Source organism: Heteronotia binoei, chromosome 4 (assembly GCF_032191835.1).
Source record: "Heteronotia binoei isolate CCM8104 ecotype False Entrance Well chromosome 4, APGP_CSIRO_Hbin_v1, whole genome shotgun sequence".
NCBI lineage: Eukaryota > Metazoa > Chordata > Lepidosauria > Squamata > Gekkonidae > Heteronotia > Heteronotia binoei.
In genome coordinates, this window is record NC_083226.1 from 30,415,137 (window position 1) to 30,442,794 (window position 27,658).

A 27,658-nucleotide genomic window follows, 5' to 3' on the forward strand; every position below is an offset into this window, starting at 1 on the left:
GACCTTGGGTCAGCCATAGCTTTTGCAGAGTTGTCCTTGAAAGGGCAGCTTCTGCGGAGAGCTTTCTTAGCCCCACCTACCTCACAGGGTGTCTGTTGTGGGGGAGAAAGGTAAAGGAGATTGTGAGCTGCTCTGTTCAGAGTGGAGAGTAGGATATAAATCCAATGTCATTGTCTTATTATTATTACTGCTACATTGTGATATATAATGAAATAATTATACAACTCACGGCCCAGTTGCTAACAGACTGGGACAGGTCCATGGCCCAGGGGTTGGGATCCGCTGCCATAGAGTCCGCATTTGATATAAAAATGTTAAAACATCTACCCTTTCCAACCTAGGAAGGGGCCGCCAAAGTCAGTTACATCAAAGGGCCAATAAAACAATAAAGTCCCATAAATTGCTACAGCCATAAATTGCCATCATTGTAAAACTCCGCCTGCTAACTAATCAAGTCAACAGAACACACTTTGTACATTGTGGGCCTTTCTAAAGGCATCAATAGCAAACATTTTTCTTACTACCTGTTGAAGAGCATACTTGGCACTTATACAGGTTTCTGAATCCCAGGTTATGAAAGGCTTCAAAGGTAAAAACTAACACTTTGAATTGAGCTTGGAAAGAAACAGATAGCCAGCAGTGCTTCTAAATCAGTTAGTACCACAATCAAGATGTTTCAGCCAATGTGCAGATACATTTTTACCACATGGAGTGTCTGAGCTGTTGGGTTTCACAGAATGACAGTGCCTATTCTGCCAGAGAAGAGGTTTTTCGGGGAGAGGGAAACCCTTGGAGATGAGTGAGAAAGAAATTCAGTGGCTACAGAGAATCTAGGTAAGAGGCAGTCTGTGACTCATGTCAATTCCAGAGGGGTAGTCATATTAGTCTATTGTAGCAAAACAAAACTGGCGTTTAAAGACTAACATCACTTATACGGCATTTATTCCAGTATGAGCTTTCATGAGTTAGAGCTCACTTCATCAGATGCAATGTAAAGAAAGAAAACCATTTTCCTCATTTTTATTCAGAAAATTATAGGGGGGTGGGGAATAAATGTTAGATACTGAGGTGCCACTGGACTTCTGTTTTATTTTGCTTTGTGGCTTAAACGTACAATAAGGGTAACCATATTTTTTTACACAAAAGCCGATTTGCAACATTTTACCACTCTAGCATGTCCTAGCAGATATCCATAAACTAACACTAAGAGAATTTCCAGATAGGAGCGGATATGCCTTCTGTTGAAAGGAGGCATGGTGATTTAACCTTCCTTTTCACAAGTGTGTAGAAGTTATTTTAGTTATGTATGGCAAGAGATACTGACAGCAAAGCATGCCTTGGAGAGGAGCCAGAGGGGCACAGAGCACCAAGAATATGATAATACAGAGGCAATGTTTAGAACTGTTTTAAATCTTACGGACTTTGAGCCTGAACGAGTTAAGTCAGCAGTTTATGTAGCTTAGCCAAACATGTATCCCTTGCTACATTTCATTTCCCTTCCCTGCCTGCCAACTGAATCTACTTCCTGTAGATCTTTCACTAGACTGATTCTCTTTCCAGGGATATTTTCTTCTTGCTATTGTTCTTGTTATCAAGAGACATGTCGTGCAACACTGCAAAGAAAGAGAAGCGATTTCTGTTCACATCTGAATCTGTTGCAGAAGGACATTCTGGTGAGTAGCCCTTAGCAGCAGATTTCCTCTCTGACGCACAAAATGTAACTTTCATAGCCTTTCATAGGTTCCAGATTCTAAAAGAATAGACTGAAAAGGATTTCAATGATGAAGTGTTATTGTTTCTGCTCTCTTCCTCCTTAATAACTTAGGCAACTTTGGTTATTCTTAACATTCGTGTTGCATCTGCGGGGGGAGGTGTAATTAGGCTTGCTGTACCTGACCCATCTGCTCAGAGGTTGCCAGCCTCCAGGTGGGACCTGGAGATTCCCCTGGAGGTACAGCTCATCTCCAGACCACAGAGATCAGCTCTCCTGGAAGAAATGGATACTTTGGAGAGTGGACTTTATGATATTGTACTCTGCAAAGGTCCCTGTCTTCTCTAGGCTCCATCCCCAAATCTCCAGGAGGTTCCCAACCTGGAGCTGGCAACCTTACCCCCTCACCCCTTGCCAGTGGCCAGGGGGGAGCTGGCAACTCTATCATAGAAACTGATTTTCTGCCCTTTGTTTCCATCAGCCCAGAAAATCAAACATCTATAGGGGTCCTCACGATGCTAATTGCAGATGGGCAAGTCGAAAGATCTGAAAAAGTGAGGTCTGACTCATTCTGGAATATAGTTTGTTGAAATCTGCAAATCTTGCCACTTAATTTCTGTTCTACTGTGCTACAACAGACTAACATGGCTACCCTTTTGGAATTATGTCAGATTTAACTATATGTCATCTGGTCCCTTAGAATGCTTTCTGTGGCCATTGTTTTGTGGGTGGCTGATAAAACGCATAATACTTTCAGATTGTCTCTGAAATCAGGACAAGAAAGGAAAACTATACAAATATTTGCAGATGTGATTTTTTTTTTTAAAAATGCCACTTTCATGGTGCTGAATCTTCCTTTTAGTAGAGAATGGGCTATGCAGCTGTGAACTCAGCCAATTCCCTTTCAAGATGGTATTATATGGACAGTAAGGAGAATTAAATCTCTTTATAAAGGAAAAATGTGTATCTAATAGAGGGAAATTCAGAGCTATCTGCTTCAGAATGGATTATAAGGGGGTCAAGAACAAAGCCTCATCTATTTGGAAGAAGATTTTTAAAAGGTAATTTCTACACAAAAAAAGAATCTTGTGTCAGAAGGAGCTACTTCAGTGTGTGCTAATCTGAAGGTTGTTGACTTTTTTGCATCAATAACCTATCACTTTCCTAACATTTGAGGGGATACAGTGCACATAGTGACTATATTTAAACATGACAGAAGAAACTCTGGTTTCTTCTTGGGCTCTTCTTTCCCTTGCCTTTAAATGATGCCTGATTTGCACTTTTATTTCGTTCAAGGAGCAGTAATGTATAGTACCAGTTTGTATAGTATAGCACCAGCAAAATATAAAGTCAGTTTGGTGTAGTGGTAAAGTGGTTAGGAGCGTAGACTCTAATCTGGGAGAACTGGGTTTGATTCTCCAATCCTCCACATGCAGCTGCTGATATGACCTTGGATCAGTCATAAATCTCTCAGAGCTGTTCACTCAGGAGCAGTTCTTGGAGAGCTCTCTCAGTCCCACCTACCTCACAGGATGTCTGTTGTGGGGAGGGGAAGGGAAAGGAGATTGTAAACCGCTCTGAGACTCCAAGTGATGGATGGGGTATGAATGCAATCTCTTCTGCTTCTCTTCTAGTACACAAATTGTGCAAAGATGTTTTTGTGTAATTCTGGTTGTGGGTTGAATTCAGTGCTGTGTTTCTACAGTTGCCAGCTCCGGATTGAGAAATACTTGGAGATGCTGAGTGTGAATCTTGAGGAGGCTGAGGTTTGGGGAGGCAAGGGTTCACTAGTGGGGTATAATGTCATAGAGTCCACCTTCCAAAGCGGCCATTTTTTTCCCAGGTGAACTGATTTCTCTCACCTGAGGATCAGTTGTAAAGGCAACCTTCATTTCCCTATTACAGTATACTGCAAGGCCAAGTAAAGCAATTTGCTATCGTCAAGGGTATTATGTCCATAAGCAGGGGTGGAATTCTAGTAGGAGCTCCTTTGCATATTAGGCCACACACTCCTGATGTAGCCAATCCTCCAAGAGCTTACAAAAAAGAGCCTTGTAAGCTCTTGGAGGATTGTCTACATCAGGAGTGTGTGGCCTAATATGCAAAGGAGCTCCTACTACAATTCCACCCCTGTCCGTAAGTAAGGTGATATTATAAATTAGTTCTTCATATGCTTTAATATGTAATTGGTTAAAATGTATTAAACAATTAGTCATGTGTGGCATCTGTTTTGTGATATTTAGGAGCTGAACACTTTTTGGAATATCTGAGACCTAAATACGCAAGGTTATGTTTTATTTTTGAATGTTTGGACAATTTTCTCTCTTTGTCTCTTTTCTCTGTGTGTTTCTTTTCTTCTTTAGTGTGAAGGTACATACATACATAAGTGTCTGTGTGCAGGCATACATCTTTAGGAAAAGACTATTAAAACAGTAATTCTCTTTTCAAAACCACTGTAAATGTATGAATAAAAATGATATTTGGGGTTGACTTCCAGCCAAAAGCCACTAGCTGAAATCTGGAGAAACATCTTCCTGAGGGAAAACTCCGTGAGAGCAAAACTTGCTTTTGAGTAGACCTGCTCAGCACAGCAGGATATAATAGAATGTAGTGACAACCATCATTTGCCTTTATGTGCCTGAAGTTTGCATGCTTTTTCACCCTCCATGACTCACTATTAAATTTAAAACTTCATGTTTGATGGCAAGAAGAAGATATTGGATTTATATCCACTCCGAATCTCAGAGTCTCAGAGCGGCTCACAATCTCCTTTATCTCCTTCCCCCACACCAGTCACCCTGTGAGGTGGGTGGGACTGAGAGGGCTCTCACAGCAGCTGCCCTTTCAAGGACAACCTCTGCCAGAGCTATGGCTGACCCAAGGCCATTCCAGCAGGTGCAAGTGGAGGAGTGGAGAATCAAACCTGGTTCTCCCAAATTAGAGTTACATCTCTTTTTTTGTTCTCTGCCCTCCCAAACTCTGGTTTGGAACAAATCCTAACTGCTGGTTCAGTTGTAAAGAAAAATTATGTTTTGCAATGGAAGTGCATAATTATCAAGCCCTGCTCAAAGGATGTGGGGAGAGTGCGCAGGGGTCCTTCAGGGTCCTCCAGGTAATATTTCATCATTGTATGGGAACTATGTTTTCCTTTTGCTCAGTCTGGTGGGGTTCTTGAATATACTGTTTTATGAAAAGCCTCATTGTTTGATGCTCTCCCCCACAGATAAAATGTGTGACCAGATCAGTGACGCTGTGCTTGATGCGCATTTAAAGATTGATCCGGATGCCAAGGTTGCTTGCGGTAAGTCTTAGCCAGAATTAGTTTGCAATGAGCTAAATGGTGGAGGGAAGGTGGCGTGGTATGGACTGATCTCACTGGATCTCTGAAGCTAAGTAGAGTCAATACTTGGAAGGGAGACCACCAAGGAAGGCTCTGCAGAGAAAGGCAATGGCAAATGGTCTCTGCTTCTCATTTGCCTTGAAAGCCCCTTGCTGGGGTCACCACAAGTTGGTTGCTATTATGTTTGTATATGTAGCTACTAGTTATACAGGGCATAGACACAGTTGCAAAGGAAAGGGAGAGAGGGAGGGAGGGACAGTGGCTCAGTGGTAGAGCATCTGCTTGGTAAGCAGAAGGTCCCAGGTTCAATCCCTGGCATCTCCAAAAAAGGGTCCAGACAAATAGGTATGAAAAACCTCAGCTTGAGACCCTGGAGAGCCGCTGACAGTCTGAGAAGACAATACTGACTTTGATGGACCAAGGGTCTGATTCAGTATAAGGCAGCTTCATATGTTCATATGTTCAAAGGAAGGAAGTGACAAAGACCATAAGAAAATACCTTGTTTACCTGAAAGAAAGACTAGGGTGTTTTTTTTTTACCTGTGCAATCAAGAAAAAGAGATGGCCCTCTTAAATGCAGAGAGGGAAAGTGGCATGGTATAGCCCAGTCTCAGAAGCTAAACAGGCTTAGGACTTGGATGGAAGAATGCTGAGGAGGGCTCTGAAGAGAAAGGCAAGGACAAACCACCTCAGCTTCTCACTTGCCTTGAATGCCCCTTGCTGGAGTCACCACAAGTTGGTTGCAATGACTGTGCATATGCACGCATGATAGCAGAACAGTGCAGTGTTAGGGTTTCAACTGACTGTGGCAGTAACTCTCAGGAAACTTTATGGGGAGTAAGTCTTCATACTTGAATAGCAAGAGACTTCTTTCCGAGTACAGCTGCTGAGGATTTGCTCCCTAAGATGTAAGAAAAGGAAAGGTCCCCTGTGCAAGCACCAGTTGGGGTGACGATGCTCTCATGTTTTCATGGCAGACTTTTTTACGGGGTGGTTTGCCATTGCCTTCCCCAGCCATCTACACTTTCCCCCAGCAAGCTGGGTACTCATTTTACCAACCTCGAAAGGCTGAGTCAACCCCGAGCCGGCTACCTGAAAATCCAGCTTCTGCCGGGGATGGAACTCAGTTCGTGAGTAGAGCTTAGGACTGCAGTACTGCAACTTTTACACTCTGTGTCACGGGGCTCTTTCCCTAAGATGCTTATTTGGAGTGTACCCCCCCCCCGCTCCAATTAAGCAGCATATTTAATTACAGGGAAGTAAATGTTTAGTTAGTCCCAGCTGTCTGGGAGAAAGGCAGTTTTATAAATATTTGAAATAAATGCATTTGAAGATAAATTACAAGAGATCTGCAAATATTACTGCCAAAAACTGGCCGATGTCTGTGTTATGATCAATTGCTTGATTCGTCTCCTCCTTCCTCAACCCCATTATTGCACCATTTTGAAAATCTTTTAAAAGCTCCAGATGTGTTTTCTGGACAGTTTTAGAAGCTACATAGGAAGAATGATCAGAGTGTCTGAAAAGCTGGGAGGTGGGGCACATCACTTTATTGCAACAATTTTTAAAAAGGGCCTCCCAAGTGGGTTGCCCCCCTAGAGCATAACTGCTGCATGGGGGATGATAGTCAATGTATTTGACCCCTAAATGCTAGTAAAAGATCTCACAGTGCATCCAGCAGTATTGAAGTTCGAGCCTCAATGCTGCTAGTGGACAAATGCTGAGATAGTGGCAATAGCTCACAATATTGACAAGCCCCATGGATTGCAGTTTTGGGAATGGAGTGATCATTAGGCCCATGTGCTCCCTTCCCTTTCTTCCACCCCTGATGCGCAGCTTGGAAAGTAATACTTTCTGGTTTTGCAGTGAACCGTATTTGGTTATTCACGTCCTGATCACAAACTCTAGTTTGCCTTCCAAACCAGGATTCCAAACTCTGGTTTGTTATGGAGTGTGAACTTTTGCCAGCATCAAAGATAAAGAGCAGAACCACCATATGAGTTAATCAGCTTAAACTGTAATTGATTAACAGTTAAACCACTTACATATTGTGGCATTATTAACAGAGCTCCATCCCTCAAATTCCATGTGCCTTCTAAGGTCTTAGCAAATGTGCAGGATTGCCAGGTCTGTGCTGGAAAATACCTGGAGATTTTAGGGGTGAATCCAGGAGAAGGGGGGGGTGGTCTGGGGAGGGGGAAGGGGCCCAGCATGGTGCAATGCCACAGAGTCCACTCTTCAAAGCAGCGATTTTCTCCAGGAGAGCTGATCTCTGCCAGGTGGAGATCAGTTGTAAAAGTGGAAGATCTGGCTTGCAACTCTACAAATGTGACATATGGAAGATCTCACAGTTTGAACAAATCTTAGCCTGAATGGTTACCAGCCTAACTACAGACAGTAGGGTACCAGGCCCATAGCTAACCAGGGGGCCATGGGGCCTGGCCTCCCTGACAGTTGGGGGGCCCTCACCCCCCCCCCCCAAGGTTGCCCCTTTCTTTTGTGCAATTTAAATTGGGTGGAAGGGGCACCCAGGAACAGCTGCTGCCCCTCCCATGCCATTTAAAGGGCCCACAAATCAGCTGATTGGTGGGATCCAAATAGGAGGGGAGGGGTGGCAAGAACAGTCACCAGCCTTCTGAATTATTTAAATGGCCCCCTGCCCCTCCAGCCCCCAATGGCCCCCTCCCCTCATGGCTCCTAGCAGGGTACCTTGGAAAGGGCTTGAACCTCCTTACATCCAGGAAAAAATGTTAAGGAGTCTCATGCAGCATTCTCCAAGGACAAATGATCAGTCTTTGATATCTTAGAACTGAACTGATCCCCCTATCCGTGTTCTCTGCAGAATGTGTAGCCAAAACAGGGATGATCTTGCTATGTGGAGAAATTACTTCCAAAGCTGTTGTGGACTACCAGCAGGTTGTGAGAGAGACTGTAAAGAAGATTGGGTACGATGACTCTTCCAAAGGTCAGTGGTGTGATGCTTGTCAAATCTACTGCCCTAATGACTCACGGGAAGCAAATGAGCATGAATGAAGGCTCTGCAAGGGAAGAAAATGAAGTGCTCTTCATGACTGAATGCTACTTTCCCTCTAAAACCGTTTTGCTTAGCAAATATTCAGTTGACAGGAGGTCTAAGGCTGCGAGTCCTAAAAGCATTTTGTTGGGGGTGAGCCCCATTACTTCTGAGTAAACCTACTTAGTTGTTGTTTTTTTTAAAAAATGATGCATTCTAGATCCACTGACAGGCATTGGCTAGAAGAGCTGCCAGAAGCACTGCTTTCTCCAACTGTTTGGAATATGCATATTTTAGCCCCTTTTCCTTTCATGGCCCGGTCAGACATTTTTAGCATCCATGAGAGTGGTACATGTGAGTGAGAAACATTGGGTGTAAGCCAAAGAACAAAATGACTTCCCTGATACAGTGTAATGAACATTTTCCAGGTAACAAGCCCTACAGAATAGACCTGAATAGGATTCTGTGTTAACACGCTCAGGGTCACTGCGTTAGGAATATGGTAAAGACTGTTCAGAAGCTCCAACAGGTGGGGAAAGTTGCAGTAAGCTTGTTTGCAGGCGTTAAGATACAGAAAGAGTATGTCACCAATCCTAAAACAAAAAGCCCCGCGTGAAACCAGCTTCTATATCAAATTACATAAACAAGAAAAACCATTCATATATAAATAATTGTATTTAACCCACATATATTACTTTCATCAAAGCAACCATAATACTTAGTCCTTAGAACAAAAGGAAGCATTTACGCCAAGAGTTCTTTTTCCTTTATATGGTAAAATTGTCCAGCTTTTCCATGTAATCGTGGTGTGATATTCCAAATGATGAATGTCTCTCAATGGATGCAGCCAAATAATTCAATTTTCAAAGAGGAAAGGGACAAGGTTGTACTAATACCCTTGTTTCGCAAAAAGCTTTTTCAAGCTATAAAAGACCTCTTAGCAGAGAACTTCTTCAAGCTGCAATACACCTCTTGGTAGAGAGCTCATTCAAGCTGGAATAGACATCTTAACAGAGAGCTTCTTCAAGCTGCAATAAACTTCTTAGCAAATTCTTAAAGCAAAGGCAATCATAGCCCAAATGTTTTCTAACTGAACACCCAAAGGTGTTCCTTTCTGCTGTGATACTCTTTGTATGTTGTACCAATCCTAAAACAGCATCACTGGCTACAGATTTCTTCTGAGCACAGCTTAAAGTGCCTTTTTGGTCAGGATATTTAAAGGACTATTTCCTCCTCTATGTTCTTAACATGGCTGGCAGTGACCCTGTTAAATATGCTTATTAAGATATTTTCTCACCAATGAAGGCCCACTGCAGCATACATCATCATTCTCCTCTCCTTCATTTTATCTTCAGAACAACCCCATGAGAGAGGTTGAGCTGAGAAAGGTCACCCACCAAGCTGCCATAGAAGATTGGGGATAGGTTTGCCAATCCCAAGGAGCGGCAAGGAAAATAGGTAAAAACCTTCACAAAGACCAGCCTCCTATCATATACAAAATTACAAATTTACTTACAAATTGATAACACAACTATACACAGTTAGTACAAATTAATGATACAAAATAAGGAACATCAATGGCCCCACCCACAGTAATTCAAGAGACAAATCAATGTCCAAAATTCCCTATCAGTTGGGTGCAGGTCAAGATTCCAACGATGAAGTTTACCATGGAGACCGATGCTCCTATGTTTAGTTGTACAGCTAGGCACACAAAGTGATACGCGATGCGGTGTTACATTCTCCCACGTTTCGCTATTTGCTTCTGTGAGCTTTTCAAAGACATTTCAAGATTCAAACTCTGCTGCTTGAGATCATTTCTATTTGGTATGGTCAATTTCCGGAAATTGAAAAGCTGAACATAGGAGCATCGATCTCCGTGGAAAACTCCATCACTGGAATCTTGACCTGCACCCAACAGATAAGAAATTTTGGACATAGATTTGTCTCTTGAATGATTGTGGGTGGGGCTATTGATGCTCCTTATTTTGTATCATTCATTTGTACTAACTGTGTATAATTGTGCTATTATCAATTTGCAGGTAAATTTGCAATGTTGTATATGATAGGAGGCTGGTCTTCATGGAGGTTTTTACCTATTTCCCTTGCTCTATTATCTGCATTGCTCTTTGTGGGTTGCACAATCCCCAGGAGGGGGCAGGGGATCCCCCAGTTTGGAGACCCTCCTCCCGCTTCAGGGTCATCGGAGAGTGGGGGCGGGGAATGTCTGCTGGGCACTCCATTGTTCCTTATGGAGACTGATTCCCATAGGGTATAATGGAAAATTGATCTGCTGGTATCTGGGGCTCTGGGGGGGGGGCGCTGTTTTTTGAGTTAGAGGCACCAAATTTTCAGCATAGCATCGTGACTCACCCCAAGTTTCAAAAGTTCCAATTCTATGAGCCCCCAAAGAAGATGCCCCTATCCTTCATTATTTCCAATGGAGGGAAGGCATTTAAAACAGGGGCATCGAACTCATTTGTTATGAGGGCCAGATCTGATATAAATGAGACCTTGTCAGGCCGGGCCATGTTGGGCGGGGCCACGTGTGTACCTATTTAAGATTAGGTAGCAAAGATATAAACTTTATAAAGGACACAGACAAACCACAATTAAATGTTATTTTTAACTTAAAATAAAACATGCTTAAAACATTAGCACTCATTGGTCTTAAAGGTGCTTTCTTTGTATTTCTCCCATGGGATCCAGGGAAATGGGCAAAGGAAGCTCTGGCTCTTTCCTTCCTTCCCCACGGGACCAGGAGGGGGAGGAACCTCAGCCAATAGAAGGAAGAGAGGGCTAGCTCAGTAGCTCTGCTGTGCAATTGAGAGAACCTGGCAAAGCAAGCTTTGCCTCCCCCCCACTTTCTCCCCAAGGGAGCAGCCTCAACCAATGAAAAAATTGCTTCTGTGCAATTGAGCAAGCCTTGTAAAGCAAGCTGTTATCCAGAAGGAAGCAAGAGAGAGGGAGAAGGAAGCAGACCACAGCCAGTTGCTTGAGGGCCTGATAGGAATCCTCTGGGGGTCTGATTCAGCCCCCGGTTTGCATATTTGACACTCCTGATTTAAAAGGTGTGTGGTCCCTTTAAATGTGATGGCTAGAACTTGGAGTTCAATCATGCTTGTCCAACCTTGCTCCTGGCTCCACCCTGATGTCTCCTGGTTCTGCCTGCAAAGTCTCCTGGCTCCACCCCAAAGTCCTCAGATATTTCTTGAATTGTGCCTCTCCCCAAAATACCCCCCCCCCAAGTTTCAAAACAATTGGACCAGGGAGTCCAATTCTATGAGCCCCAAAAGAAGGTGCCCCTATCCTTCATTATTTCCTATGGAAGGAAGGCATTTTAAAAGGTGTGCTGTCCCTTTAAATGTGATGGCCAGAATTCCCTTGGAGTTCAGTTATGCTTGTCACACCCTTGCTCCTGGTTCTGCCCCAATGTCTCCTGGCTCCACCCCAAAAGTCCTCAGATATTTCTTGAATTGGACTTGGCAACCCTACCCCATCCTCTCCTGGCTCCACCCCCCCCCCCCCAAGTCTCCTGGTATTTTCCAACACAGACCTGGCAACCCTATGGCCAAGTCTTTTGAGTTTTATGCCCCCAGGCCCAAATGTTTATCATTCTTGATTGATTATTACTGCTGTTTGGGGGGCATTGGTTATCTCTTCTGTCTGCCCTTCCTGTTTTTTACTTTGTTCTGCTTTAGTTGGCTTTGGGTGAGTTACAGTTGCCAGTTTTTTGCTGGGAAATATCTGGAGATTGGGGAGTGGTTTAGATCTCCAGGAGGGCGGTTTGGGGCATAATGCCAGAGTCTTTGTGTTTAAGTTTTATTGGAAGCAACACCATGTGCATATTGCAGAATTTGGGGGAAAGTAGTATTTTAAATAAATATTTAACAGAACTTTGGGAGAGAAAACAGGGTTGTTTAGCCATGCATCTGTTCTTTCTGTGAATGCTTCAATGCAAAGTCACGGCAGATTTGGCCAACCATTTCATACTGCTTGTTTCAATGTTCCCACAACACACAAACCTCTTTGCATGTACAAAATTAGCAGTTCAGGGAGGAGGCTAGGTCTCTTATCTATGACCTCTAGTTTTCTGTGTAGGGAATGTTTTATTTGGGAGAAAATTCAGCCTTGGAATTCTCCCACCTGCAGTCTTAAATGGTTCAATCCAATTCTGATGCATGATCTGTGTGTGTAGATGTATCCACATACTATTCGATATTGCACTCTTGTGCTGTTGCAATAATTCACATTAGCTTGCCCACACAGGAGAATCCAGGTGCCAATGATTGTTAGAAATGCTATGGCTGTGCAGTAGCCAAAGCTATAAAGATCAAATTTAGGTATTTTCATTCCATACAGTTCAGTGGGATTTAGGTGAACCTTGTATCCAAATGGGTCATAAAAGCAAATGGCTGATTAGGATGGTTTATTCTTAATTTCACAGGACTGGATTACAAGACTTGCACCGTCCTGATAGCCCTGGAACAGCAGTGCCATGAAATCAAAAAGGCCATCTCCTGTGGGAAGACTGACGATGATATTGGAGCTGGAGATCAAGTAAAACATGTTTTGTTTGTCCTTAAAGCATTTGAGGCCCCATTAAATCTCCTTCACTTTCTCTCCCAAAGTGAAATGAGAGGTAATCTGTGGAGGGTCTGTGACATCATTCCAACCCCCATGCTGGGCTTCAGAAGACATGGCCCCGGCCTTTGGCAACTAGCTTGCTGAATTCACAAACTCCTACCCACAAGAAGTATTGTCAGCTTTGCCTTGGGAAGTACCTGGAGATTTAGAGGGTGGAGCTGAGGAAGGTGGGGTTTGGGCAAGGGAGGGACTTCAATGGAGTATAATACCATAGAGTTAGGGTTGCCAGGTCAACTTACCCTGCTGGCAAGGGGTGGGAGGGTGCTTTTTGAGCGTGGGGCAAGGTCACCTCATGCAACATCGCCTATGTGATGATATCACATGGAAGTGATGTCATCACACTGAAGATATCATACAGCAACACTCTGGCTTATGAGGCAAAACTCTATGGTTACCATAGAGTTTTGCCCAAAGTTCTGTGTGACATCACATCAGTGGCGTTGCCGCACTTGGGGGTGGAATTTTCCCCACTGGCTAGGTGGCTGGCAGAAGGCTGAAGGTTTGAAAATTGGAGGAGCCCACTTGGACCAGGGGTCTGACAACCCTACATAGAGTCCACCTTCCGCAAGGTGGTCATTTCCTCCTGGCAAACTGGAGATCAACTGTCAAGGAGATCTGCAGCTACCACCTGAAGGTTGGCAAGCTTACATCATCACTGGTGACATATGCCCTGGTTTCCCTGTCTCCCCTTCAAATATGAGTCAGTCTGATTGGAGCAGATACCCATGTTGCACCCCACCCCTGCCACTGGGGCATACAGTAGACATATCTTGGCAACACAAGATTTCTGCTCAATTGTTTGATCTACAGACTCTCTACTCAGGGCAGGGGCTCTCTATTCTTTGTTGCAGAGAACCCACTCAGTCACCTGCCCTTTGAAACCACAGGCGGAGTCCTATGCTTCAGGAAGACCATAATTATAACATCAGCATATCGTCCCATTGCATATAATCTGTTTGCTGATATTGCTTCCATTCTCCTGGGATCCACTTCCAGTGGAGGAAGAAACGTTAGGGCCAAACTCAATTTGATGGTGTACTCGTGGCCACCACAAAGATGCCCCTGGCATTTTAAAGTCATTTTACAATGCTGTGAGGGCCCAAGTCCTGAATGGGTCCACAGTGCATCACTTTGCCCCCCCTCCCACACACACTGTCTCCTTTTTGGATACTGAAACAGCTTTGGGAGGGGGGGGGAGACAAATGCTGCTATTAAAGGGAAGGCACAAGAGCACCACAGCCCACTGCTGTGCCAGCTTGGCTAGGACTGGACCCTCAGTGGTTTTTTTAAAATGGGGTGGTGTCCTCATGGCAATTGTTAGGATGCACAGGGCTGGCCCTGCCACTGGGCAGGGCTCTAGCCTTCTGGGGGTGCCGAATTGGGTGTCCTCCATGTGACTCGGTGATGTTATTAGTGCAGGGGTGGGGGTGCCTTGCCTAGGGTACCGGACAGTCTAGGGCTGGCCCTGAAGATGCAGTCATATCTAATGTGGCCCTCTTAAGTGGTCGTGCTGTGAGCCGCAGGGAACTGAAGTCTGAAGGCCACAATGCAGTAAAACGTCTGGCCAGCAAAATCTCTATTCAAATTGGTCTAAAGAACTGCTAAACTTTGTCATATCTGCTTGCGTCCCCACACAGGGCTTGATGTTTGGTTACGCTACGGACGAAAGCGAGGAATGCATGCCCTTAACCATCCTGCTTGCCCACAAGCTGAACGCCAAGCTGAAGTCTCTGGAGAGGGATGGCACTCTGCCCTGGCTGAGACCAGATGGGAAAACACAGGTTGGTACATAGCGTGAAGAATCCAGTGAGCCAGCATGGCAGCATACAGGACAAGACGCATCCCGTAGGGAACAACCGAGAGCCGGAAAAGGTTGACAGGCGGCAACTCCCAAGCGAGCATCATCCACACCGTGGCTAAATTGTAATGCTGTCAACAACTCCGCATGTAGTTGGGGCTGGTCACGGGCCAGCTGAAGCAATTTGGCAGATTAAAACAGGTTGCATTTTTTTTCTGGAACGCTACTTTCTCAAGTGGCAGATGAGGAACAGGCAGGCTGAAGGCCTTGGCTGTTGGAATGTTCCTGGATAAAAAGAAACCCCCTTTGCATAGATAAATAGCAGAGAGACAGGGAGATGACTAGATCAGGAGGAAGTTCATTTTATTCGCTTTACCCAAAGCAGGGGACCCAAGCTGGTCCACATTGTTCTCCTTTCCTCCATTTGATCCTTGCAACAACTCTGTGAGGTAGGTTAGCCTGAGAGGGTGTGACTGGCCCAAGAGTCAACCAGCAAGCTTCTTCCATGGCAGTGTGGGGATTCAAACCTGGTCTCCGAGACCCAGTCTGACAGTCCAACCACAACATCACACTGGCAGTCCTTATTTACTTGCAGTATTTTTTCCTCTGGAACCCGCAAACCCGGCCTTTCATATGCTGCCTGAATTGGTATAACCTGTTTAAATGTCTGAACGGGGATCTTGTGAAACTTTTTTGGCTGCATCCACAAAGGAATAGGAAAGGCACCTGCTAAGATTGCCAGCTCTGGGTTGGGAAATCCCTGGAGATTTGGGGAGAGGAGCCTGAGGGTGGGTTTGGGGAAAGGGAGGGACTCTAGTGGGGTATAACGCTATGGAGTCTACCTTCCAAAGCAGCCATTTTCTCCAGCCGAACTGATCTCTGTCAGCTGGAGATTAGTTGAAATAGTGGGAGATCTCCAGGCACTGCCTGGAGGCTGGCAACCTGAGGAAGCAGCAGTAATTGGGGCAGGAATGACATCCACCATGTCTGGTCCCTCCCCTTTTGCTGACATCACTGTCCCATCTGTCCCCCTTTCCCCTGGTAGTACTGTCTCTTCCCCAGCCTGACAAGCCACCTTCTTCTTTCCTCCCACTTTTCCAGCTGAGCTGCAGTATAAAGATAAAGTATGGCTGAGCTATGGAAGAAACAAAATGCTTTATGTGGGGAAGGAAATATGGAGTTTAGTTCTGTCACATGGAGGCGGAGCTAAGCGTCCCTGAAATGGCTTAGGGTAGAGACAAAAGAAACTTCCAGGGCTGGCCCTAGACTGTCTGAAAATCCCAATTTGGTGCCCCCAGAAGGCCAGAACCCTAGGCAATAACCTAGTTTGCCTAGTGACAGGGTCGGCCCTGCTTGTGGCACCTCAAAGGCAAGAAGACTTCATGGAATATCAGCCTTTTCTTATGGATTTGAGCCCACTCTGTCAGATGCATAAAATGAATTCCCAGCCAGCAATTTATGTCATTTCATTTCAGTATTTATAAAATAAATTGCTGGCTGAGAATTCATTTAATTTATTAGTTTTATTATTCATTTAACTTATTTCAGTATTACATCCCTGACCTGGATGGCCCAGGCTAGCCCAAACTCACCAACCCTGGCTAGTATTTGGAAGGGCGACCTCCGAGGAACACAAGGGTGGTAACGCAGAGGCAGGCAATGGCAAGCCACCTCGAAAACGTCTCTTGCCTTGAAAACAAGTTTAGCTTGCCACCTAGTGGTGCATAATGCTAAAAGCACTGGAACTTCTGGCTGCCAGACAGTCTTAGGATCTCCTGGCTATACTACACACAATGCTAGATGATGATAATGATAATCAGTCTTTACAGGGGTGGAATTCTAGCAGGAGCTCCTTTGCATATTAGGCAACACACCCCTGATGTAGCCAATCCTCCAAGAGCTTACAAGGCTCTTTATTGTAATTTCTTGGAGGATTGGCTACATCAGGGGTGTGTGGCCTAATATGCAAAGGAACTCCTGCTAGAATCCCACCCCTGAGTGTTTATATCTCACTTTTCTCCTCAGTGGGGACCCAAAGCAGCTTGCAACATAGTTCTGTCCTCCTCCATATTATCCACACAACAGGAATGGTGGCTTAGTAGTAGAGCATCTGCTTGGTAAGCAGCAGGTTCCAGGTTCAATCCCCGGCAACTTCAACTAAAAAGGGTCCAGGCATATAAGCGGGAAAAACCTCAGCTTGAGACCCTGGAGAGCGGCTGCCAGTCTGAGTAGACAATACTGACTTTGATGGACCGAGGGTCTGATTCAGTATAAGGCAGCTTCATATGTTCATGAACCCTGGGAGGTTGTTTAAGCTAAAAGGGAGTGACTGTCCAAAGACCAACCAGCAGACTTCATCATGTCAGAGCAGGGATTTGTATTCAGGTCTCCTGGATCCTGTTCTGACACCATTATATCACTTTGGCTGTCAGTGCTTCCAGCAAAATTTCTACACACCAAGAAAGGAATGGGGAAAAACAATGGATTTAAAGGCCTGGTTTGGGGGTGGGAGATCATTTACAGTCATAATAGCCCACAGTTGATTGCTATCTAGTTTCATACACAGCATTGTTCTCCGATCTTGTGACCTGGCTTTATTGCATGCATTACAGCTGCCAGGGGGGGGGGGGATTTCTCTAAATTTGTATCCCAGTTCTATTGTATCCATTGTTGAACATTACATTGTTGTTATTGCATCATTTTTAATTGTGAGATTTGTCTTGAGACTCAGCAAGAAAGGCGGTCTAGAAAGGAAGTAGATAAATAAAATGTATACAAAAATTGTTGGAGCTTAACCTAATCTCCTGTTGCTCTTTTTTCTCAGGTCACAATGGAATACAAGGAAGTCAATGGTGCAGTTGAGCCAATCCGCGTGCACACCTTGGTGCTTTCGGTCCAGCACGCTCCTGGGGTGCTGCTGAAGCAAATGCAGAAAGACCTGATGGACCGAGTTGTGAAAGATGTGATTCCAGCAAAATATCTGGATGAGAGGACAGTCTACCATCTATTGCCAAGTAAAGCATTTCTGGAAGGTGGACCTAAGGTAATTAACCAGTTTGGTGTCGTGGTTCAGAGTAGTGGACTCTAATCTGGAGAGAACTGGGTTCAATTCCCCACTCCTCCACTTGACACTGGCTGGGTGACCTTGGGCCAGTCCCAGTTCTCTCAGCCCCCCCCCCCCCCCAAATCCTAGCTCACCACAAAAAAGAGCTAGAGTAGGGCTGGCCAAACTTCCTTAACATACCAGCCACACAGAATAAATGGCAGATGTTCAAGAGCTGCAAGACACAAACATTGGATGTTTGATAGCCTGAAGGAAGGAAAGGTGGAAAGAAAGCAACTTTAACTTAAAATGCATTCTCCAAGCTGCCGGCTGGTTTGGCTTGGATAAGTGATTTAAAGAGCCAAATGCCTTCTCCAAACCAGCAGATGGGGTGGAGTGGGGGGCTTTGAGTGCCATACAATATGCATGAAAGAGCCACATGTGGCTCCTGAGCTGCAGTTTGGCCATCCCTGAGTTAGAGCTTCAGGCTGCCAGACAATCTTTGGATCTTCTGGCTACATTACACTGCCATATTTAATTAATCACTGCCACATGGTGATTAATTAATGAGCCAGTATTATTCCGACAGCCAGTGAGGAAGACAGTAGGAAGAAGAGCTCAGCAAGACTGCGGGGGGAGAGGTGGTGAGTGCTGGTTGTGTGAGACACAAACAGACCACAGTGGAATCACAGGCTGGCAGTTGATTTAGGAACTGAGCTGCAGCCACACAGATATTGGGTGTTGCATTATAGCAGTCATTTGCTGCTGGATCGGCTTATCCCTAGGGGAAATCCAGTTACAGAGAACTGCTGTACAGCAACCGGTATTCCCTCTTAAGCTGAGTTAAGTGTGAGCTAGCTCATAATTTTTTAGCCTATGGCTCACACATTTTTGTTTTAGCTCAGGAAAAATGGCCTCCAAGCAAACTAATTTAAGCAATAGCTCACGTTAATGCCAGCAGCTCATGAAACAGAATTTTTGCTCACCACAGCTTAGAGGGAGTATAGACTGCAACAAGTAGTGCAGTATGCCATCTTGTGCATACACCACCTGGTGCATGTTTTGTTGATAAGCTAAAAACTAGCTATCATGAATAGAGCAATCCGATAAGTGATTACTCAAAAGCAGGAACTCCTTTGCATATTAGGCCACACACCCCTGATGTAGCCATCCTCCAAGAGCTTACAGTGGGCCCTGTACTAAGAGCCCTGTAAGCTCTTGAAGGATTGGCTACATAAAAGGGATGTGGCCTAATATGCAAAGGAGTTCCTGCTACCAAAAAAGCCCTGCTCAGAAGTACATACAAGTATAATCAATGGGACTTACTCCCAGCTAAGTGTGATTAGGGTTGCACTGTTAGTCACGTGACCAAGATTAAAGCTATACAGGCTTGGGGGATGAATGGTTTTTTTTAAAGTCACTGGTGGCACCATGATGGGGGGAGCAAGTTTATCCCCCCCCCCCCCGGTATATTTTCACTGCCTCCTATCTATGGTGAAGAGTAAAATACTGTGCCTGTAGCTTCAGGTGGGCAGTCACATTGGTCTGCAGTTGAAAAGCAAGATTTGAGTCCAGTAACACCTTAAAGGTCAGCAAGATTTCCAAGGCATATGCTTTTGCAAGTCAAAGTTCCCTTGGTCAGGTAGTAATGTTGGACTGTGCTTATAGGTGGCCACCAGGTGGCAGCATCACTTTACAAAAAACGGTATTTTATAGTTTCAACCTGGAGCTGCATCTTTCTAAGCCCGTTGAAGTCAACCTGTTTAAAAGTGTGTACCTTTGCTTAGGACTTTACTATTAATCCCTATGGCCTTGTTGCTTGTTAGGGGAAGGAAAGACTTAGAAAGTACAGAAAGAATCCATAGAGGGCTTTTTCCACATTGTGCTTTTTCCACAGCACAAGCTCAGCTTCTTAACCCCCTTTGGTTTTTCTCCTTCCTTAAATACAGTATCACTTGCAGGTAATTACTCTCCCAGGTTTTCCTCTGAGTTTTACCTTTGAAGTCTTCATTGTTTTGAGCAGGGGTCATTTTGTAGAAAAATAGGTGGTGGAGCTCATTAGCATAACTAATTAGCATATGCTCCCCCCCCCCAGCCAAAAGCAACCTGATGCAAGAAAGGAGAGCCCCGGGCAAGCAAGGCCTGCTTGGGCTGGCTAGAGATGCAGCCAGCCCAAGTAGGCCTCACTTGCCTGAGGCTCTCCAGGGCTGCCCCTCCCCCAGTCAAAAGGCCAGCAAGTCACCCGCCACCCAAAATCACATAAGAAGTGGAGAAAGGGTGGCACAGGCTTATTCAGGGGTTAATGAGGGCTGGTGGGGGCGTGGCAAAGCCTCTGGTGGCTGGCTGACTGCCCGCTCTCCTAATCCAGGGATTGTTAAGCAGCTGCATCTACTATTCAGTGGACAAAGTAGATGGGGAGGAGGAGGGAGAATCCTCAGAAAGGTCCAGGAGCTGTGCTTCTGTGAGCTCTTGCTGAATCTGAGGCCTGGTTTTGAGACCCGTTGTCTGCTATCAATCCTGGCCCACAATAGAAAGCCCCACTCCCTTTTTGCCAGAGAAGATAACCTTCACGTGGTGAGGCACAGACGGCGCTATGCCTTCTGAGCCCCAAGGATAACGTGACAAGGATCATTTGTGCACTACGCTTACAAATGCATGCATGGTGTGGCGTAGTGGTTAAGAATGTCAAACAAGTATCTATGTAGATGCATCCAGGTGGGCAGCCATATTGTTCTGAAGCAACAGAATGTGGGTTTGAATCCCCACTTGTGCCAGGGAAGTTGACCTTGGGCCAGTCACATACTCTCAACCCAACCTACCTTTCAGGGTTGTTGTGAGGATAAAATGGGAGGAGAGGAGAACGATGTAAGCTGCTTTGGGTCACCACTGAGGAGACAGGTGGGATACAAATGAATTCAATAAATATATTAAATAAATGTGCAAGGGGCTTCCCTCATGTATGACATTGTTCAGAGCTTCTGAGTCCCTCTCAACCTGACTCCCTCCTCACCGTGTGAAGGACTTTATCTCTAGTCCCAATCAATGTTCCCTCTAAGCCACGGAGTCCTGTGAGCAAAAATCCTACTTTGTGAGCTACTGGCATTAAAGTTGTGAGCTACTGCATAAACTAGTTTGCTGAGCTAAGAGAAAAATGTGTGAGCCAGAGGCCAAAAATCTGTGAGCTAGCTCACACTAACTCAATTTAGATGGAGCACTGGTTCCAATATGTGCGCCACCCCACAGTAACTGATAGTCAGAAACAATTTTCAGTGTTGTGTGATAACTGGATCATTTCACTCTGCAAAAAACCCCTGGATTATTTCACTCTACAAAGGCTACACATGCAAGTGGAGGAGGAAGGAAATGCCCCTTTTCTCCCTCCCTCCTTGCTCCAGCTTCCCGCTCCTCCTGCTGATTCCCACCCAGCCTCTTAGGTGCCTGCCAATGCCATCTCCTGTTTTCATGCAGCAGTTTCCATGCAAGGTGCTCAGATGCCAGAGTTTTTAAAAATTATTTGTTACATCTGCCCGTGCATTGACATCACTGTTAACTTCTGTATCCCTCTCCTTAGAGTGATGCTGGCCTGACTGGCAGAAAGATTATCGTTGATACCTATGGGGGCTGGGGGGCCCATGGCGGAGGTGCCTTTTCGGGCAAAGATCCCTCCAAAGTCGATCGCTCAGCAGCATATGCGGCTCGGTGGGTGGCCAAGTCCTTGGTGAAAGCAGGCCTCTGCAGAAGAGTCTTGGTCCAGGTAAGAGAACGAGTCGGCATCATCTGCCAGTTGGTCTGCTCAAGAAAAGTATTAACAGTATGGGCTTTGCTGCTTGCATCTATGTCTGGTGCTGACCGTCTTGGATGACCATGCAACTTAAGCCTGAAACAAATGAAAGATCCTCACTGGTTATCTGGTGTGTTGTATTGTCCCTTTCAGGATGCCAAAGAGTTTTTAAAAAACCATGTCCAGCTATTCACGCAATATGCTTTGCTAGACTTGACACAGCCGCCCTGAGCCTGCTTCGGCGGGGAGGGCGGGATATAAATACAAATCAATCAATCAATCAATCAATCTATTATAGTAACGTGCTAAAATCTAACCTCTCGTTTTCATATAATGATTCCCCCCCTCCCCCCGGGGCGTACATGTAACTGACATTTTACCCTTGGTTTGGTTTGGCACAGGGCATGTGCCTATAAATGTAAAATGTGAATGTGATGAACATTGGTGCTGAAAAGTGCCACCAAGTCACAGGCTTAAGGTTTTCCAAACAAGAGATGGACAAAAGTGGTTCACCATTGGCCTCTGCACAGAGACCCTGAATTTCCTTGGTGGTCTCCCAACCAGGTACTGCCTGCTTGGCCTAATTTTAATCCGGCTCTGCTCATGTTGGTGGTAGTTGGCAGAAATGATGCTGGTGTTCCCCAAGCTGCTGACAGAAGAGAGCCACTTCTTTCTGGATTGAAATCGGAACGATTCTTTGCTCTTGAGCCCCAGAATGTTCACTTTTGAGAGCTGCCTGCCTGTCTGTTGATGGGACCAAGGGGATCATCCGGTCCAACATAAAGCAGAGGTGGAGCAGCAGAAACTGATTAGAAAAACTGCTAGGTGGGAGAGATGGCTGGGTGATTAAAAGGGCTTTTGACTTTAAATATGTATAGGCAGCACTAATCCACATGTAAACATTACTTGAAACGGAAGGAGTCAGCTTTCCTTTCCCTAACCAGCTATCCCTAAAAGGATATCCAGGGCAAACAGGAGACTGAAGGCAACAAAGAGGTCACGAATGAGACTGAGAGCATGTGCTATGTCTTGGGTTTCCTCAGTTCAAATCTCAACTCTGCCATGAAAGCATGGGGTTAAGGATTCATGATTCCAGGCAGCTTCTGAAGTCACACGCCTGCACAAATGGGTTGTGACTTTCGGCTGTGCAGGACTGCTGTGCCTGTAAGTTTCTCGATCCTATGCGTGTCTGCTCTCTGACTGAATGTAGTGGGACCTGGTGGTGGAAAGTGCTGCCAAGTCAAAGCGGACTTATGGCGACCTCATGGGGTTTTCAAGGCAAGAGGCGTTCAGGGGTGGCTTGCCACTGCCTGCCTCTGCATCACGACCCTGGTATTCCTTGGAGGTCTCCCATCCAAATACTAGCCAGGACTGGCCATGCTTAGCCTCCGAGGTCTGACAAGATTGGGCTAAATTGCTTAATAATAATAATAATAATAATAATAAATTTATTCTTGTATCCCGCCCTCCCCCGCCAAAGGCGGGCTCAGGGCGGCTCACAGACATGGAATTCCATGATTCAAGTAAAACAATGTAAACAGTTTTAAATATAATCAATTACATAATAAATTATTTAAAATAGATAAAATAGGTGCTAAAATACTGTAAGTCATAATATCCACAGATGGCTAAATGGCTTAATGTAAGAGCCACACAGAATAAATGTCAGATATTTGAGAGCCTCAAGACATGAATGTCACATGTCTGATAGAGGAAGACAGGAAGGAAGAAAGGCAGGCAGGCAGGAACATAAGAGAAGCCTTGTTGGATCAAGCCAATGGCCCATCCAGTCCAACACTCTGTGTCACACAGTGGCCAAAAAACCCCAAGTGCCATCAAGAGGTCCACCAGTGGGGCCAAAAGCCCTTCCACTGTAGCCCCCTCCCCAAGCACAAGTATACAGAGCATCACTGCCCCAGACAGAGAGTTCCAACAATAAACAATAATTACAATTAGGAAGGAAGGAAATAGATGGGGAGGTAGAGGTAGAAAGTAAGCAGCTTTAACTTTAAATGCATTCTCCAAGTTGCCACCTGACTTGGCTTGGAGAAGTGATTTAAAGAGAGAAATGCCTTCTCCAAGCTGGCCAATGGGGCAGTGGAAGCGTCAAGAGCCACACAATATATGTGAAAGAGCCACATGTGGCTCTCGGGCCACAGTTTGGCTACTCCTGGGCTAGCCTGTGCTATCCAGTGGGGCTTACTCACAAGTAAATGTACACAGGTCTGCAGCCTAGATCCAGTGTGTTTCTTTAATTCCTACCTGCTATCTTAGAAACGTATACTTGATTTTATACATTATGCACTAAAGTAAATGAGCCTTAATTTTTTTAAAAAACCTTTAAATTCCTTAGGCCAAGCAAGAGATGAACTTCTGTTGTTCAGAGTATTACAAATGCCATCCATCCGAGTAAACTAGTTTTGTGCCCTTCACCACTTTAGTCATTCAGAGGGGGCTATAACATCTGTCTTGGTAGGAGGAAAGCACTAGACCTTATAGCACAGCAGGATAACCTAGTTATTGGCTAATGGCTCGTCCTTCTGAAAAATTACCCTCAAGAGATCCCAAGTTGCAGTTATCTGTTCTTGCTAGCTATTGAGCTGTACATTCTTCCTGACAAAAATGCTCTTCATTTGCGAGGGATTTGAATTTTGCTTTATCCCCGCAGTTATCGTATGCTATTGCACTGAGTCACCCTCTAGCCATTTCAGTTTTCCACTACGGCACATCAGACAGATCCGAAGACGAGCTGCTTGAGATCATTGAGAAGAACTTTGACCTTCGCCTGGGCCCGATCATCAGGTTTGTTGGTTTTGAATGAACATATGATTAGCTGAAGCTGCCTTATACTGAATCAGACCCTCGGTCCATCAAAGTCAGTATTGTCTGCTCAGACTGGCAGCGGCTCTTCAAGGTCTCAAGCTGAGGTTTTTCACGCCTACTTGCCTGCACCCTTTTTAGCTGGAGATGCCGGGAATTGAACCTGGGACCTTCTGCTTACCAAGCAGATGCTCTACCACTGAGCCACTGTCCCTCCCCTAATGGATCTTGGGATAGCTAGCTTTTGCCATGCTCTGATGAAGCATCTCCAAGCACTGCAGAGCAAGAGGGGCTGGGATTATCCCAAGCCACTTTGATGTAGAGTTGCCAGCCGGCCTAGAGGAAAATTAATAATAGCTTAGTGCTTAGTCCTGAAGCTGTTTAAGGCATGGGAGTAAATAGCATCACCTAGTAAACAACATCCCGTTCAACCCCAGAAGGGTGTAACTCTGCTTGGGATTGCACTGCAAGGCAGGTTATACTTTTTAAAAATGTTCCTTGCTGGCCATCTTACTGGTTATTTGGGAAGGCGTAACTAAATGACTTATTGCAACATGATAGCTGCTGTACCTGATACACCAAACCACACATTTCCTGTTGCTCGCTGATTAAGCTTTTCTATCCAGATGGTGCCCACATGTGCAACCATTTGCAAATTTATTTAGACCAGTGGGATGGAAATGCTGTGCTTGTTTTCAAAGAGTTCGTGGTTGCTGTTCTCTCTCTCTCTCTCTCTTTTTTTAATTAAACTATTAAAAATGATATACAGCAAGTGCAGTCAAATCTTAACCCTTTAAATCTCCCTTCCAACCAGACAAAAACCTACAATAACACATCTACACCATAATCCTAGGATCAGATTCAGACAGGCGAAGTCAAGAAGTAGATAAAAGACAATATGGTCAAAATAAAAAGCTGCAAAATAAACTCCCTACATAGAGAATACATACTGATGAGTTCAACAGAGCTCAGCTTATAGAATGCATGGAATGCACAGGGTAAACTAGCATTCCAGAAAAGGAGAGGGAAGGAGAAATGGGAAAACAAACAAACAAAAATATACACAATAAAGCCAAAATTCAATAGTAAAGGAGTGTCACTGTTTTTAGAAAAATATCAGATTATGATAAAATTTATTTTTTGGCAAAATGTCAAGGTCAGAGAGGTATGTAACAATAGGAAACCATGGCTTCATTACAAACATACAATAGGAACTGGATAGAATTCTTTGTCATATTATAAGCCAGGGGTGGCCAGGCTGTGGCTTGGGAGCCATATGTGGCTCTTTCGTACATATTGTGTGTCTCTCAAAGCCACCACTGCCCCATGGGCCTGCTTGGAGAAGGCATTTGTTTCTTTAAATCACTTCTTCAAGCCAAGCCTGCCGGCTGCTTGGAGAATGCATTTAAAGTTGCTTTCTTTCCACCTCTTCCTCCCTCCCTTCCTGTCTTGTGGCTCTCAAACGTCTGACGTTCAGGTCTTGCAGCTCTCAAACATCTGATGTTATAACATTCTATGTTATAAGCTTTAATCTGAAACAGATCCCTCTGGCAACATTATACATTTTTGTTTTGCTTTTTTTTAGTATTGCAGATTTTCAGTTACTTGTGTGTGTGTGTGTGTGTGTGGTGTATTAGTTAAATAGTTGCACAAACACTTAAATCTTGCAAGATAACAAATGTTTTTCTCTTTGCTTATAGGGAGCTGGACTTGAAGAAACCCATTTATCAGCAGACTGCGTGCTATGGGCATTTTGGAAGAGAAGAATTTACATGGGAGCAGCCCAAAAAACTGGTTTATTAGAAACATTTGGGCAGTGAGGTTTCTAAAATACCAATCTGGTCAAAACTATCATAAGAATATATTGTGGAGCCGGCTGGATAGCAGACATTTTATAAACATTAAAAAGCGATTTAATGCTTTTCAATGCCAGAGTCTAATGGAGTAGTATTGTGGCAATGGAGTAAAAGTGCAGTTAAATAGGTGTTGTGTCTCTACACTGGTAAAGGAGTGTGGGTGGAATGACTGTGTGCAACAACTGCCTGTAGTATGTAGATTCCCCTCTCCACTTTTTCTAGCATGGTCTCTAAGTTGCAATCAGTGTTCCTTCTAAGCAGAGTTAGTGTGAGCTGTCTCACAGTTTTTAGCTTCCAGCTCACACATTTTTGTCAGGAAAAATGGCCCCAGAACAAGCTCACAAAGTAGAATTTTTGTTCATGAGACTCCACAGCTTAGAGGGAGTATTGGCTGCAATTCTGCACTTTTCTAGTAATTTTTCAGATTATACCTGGGAGAAACCCTGCTCCCTCCCGTTCCCTGCTTTCCTAAGTGTGTACACAGCTGTAGCTGTTCCTCAGGTAATTCTATTTTGAGGATGCCCTGAGCAGAGAGGGAACTGTTCTTGAGATGGGGGGGGGGGGGAAAGCAGGTATCAAATTCCTCATCAAAAATTTCAAGCTTGGCAGAATAAGGGAGGCAGGGAAATCCCATTCTGCTGCTAGAAGTCTCTTCCAGGAGTGGAGATTTTTTCCCTATAGTATGCAGCCACATGGATCTCCCAGCATCTTGTCTAATTTGCCCTGTATAGTACTTTTCAACTCTGTAACATCCAGATGGGGCCTTGTCAGTTACTTATTTCTAACCATGTAACATTTCTAACCTTTCTCTCTCTCTTTTAAAAGTTGTCTTGGAAAGCTGCCAGTTTGAATGGAGGGAATCTCTCCCTTCCCCACTGTTTTCTTTGTGTGTTGCAGGGGAATATGAATCTGGAAGTATTAAGCACCCCCTGTGTTACCCTTATGAACAACACTTGCAGCCCCTTTCAGTCTGCTTTTTATTCACTTGCACTATTTATAAAGCTATTTAAACTATTTGCAGAACTGCCTTTCTCCCAAACCCATATTAGATTACCGAATAAAACCATTTAAAATCAAGTAACATCTAACATTTGTTTTTTTAAAAAATCATATTAAGAACAGCAAGTGTACAGTACAGTAGTACAGTGTACAACAAGTTTCCTGTACAGTCATACAGTAATACTGTACAGTTGTACAGGCTGTACAGGAGTACAGGCAGGCTTAAGCCCTCCTGTAATAGTAGTATCCCACCTTCCTGTAATGTAATCACGTGGCCCTTAAAGACCTTTCTTAAAAGTCCTGTTTTCCTACCATTCCAGAAGTCTAATCGCGGTGAGGTCTGCTTTGATTCAGCTGGGAGACTATTCCACGGGGCTGGAGTGGCCCCCCAAAAAGCCCATGATTGGATGGCAGCTGAATGAACCTGAACAAGGTATTCCACAGATGCTGTTGTACCTAGCAGAATTGCTGCACAGGCTCATAATGGGAGAGATGATCCTTCAAGAAGGCCTCAGGTCATGGAGGTATTTTAAGGGAAGCCCTAGCACCTTGAATCAGACCCAGAAACATACCAACGAACAGTGCCATTATCATAATGTGGCAGGATTACTTTTCAAGCAGGCCGCTCTACTTATAAATAGGACACTGCA

General features: G+C 44.7%; 1 protein-coding gene across 1 annotated transcript; it reads left to right on the forward strand.

Annotated features, from left to right (window-relative positions):
* Positions 1–1,355: 1,355 nt before the first annotated feature.
* On the forward strand, positions 1,356–26,080 carry LOC132570451 (S-adenosylmethionine synthase-like). Its single transcript, XM_060237052.1, has 9 exons — positions 1,356–1,673; positions 4,935–5,012; positions 7,894–8,016; positions 12,512–12,624; positions 14,349–14,492; positions 17,334–17,552; positions 21,124–21,306; positions 24,002–24,135; positions 25,854–26,080. The coding sequence occupies exons 1-9, from the start codon at positions 1,601–1,603 to the stop codon at positions 25,954–25,956; spliced, it is 1,170 nt and encodes a 389-aa protein (XP_060093035.1). The 5' UTR covers positions 1,356–1,600; the 3' UTR covers positions 25,957–26,080.
* Positions 26,081–27,658: the final 1,578 nt, after the last annotated feature.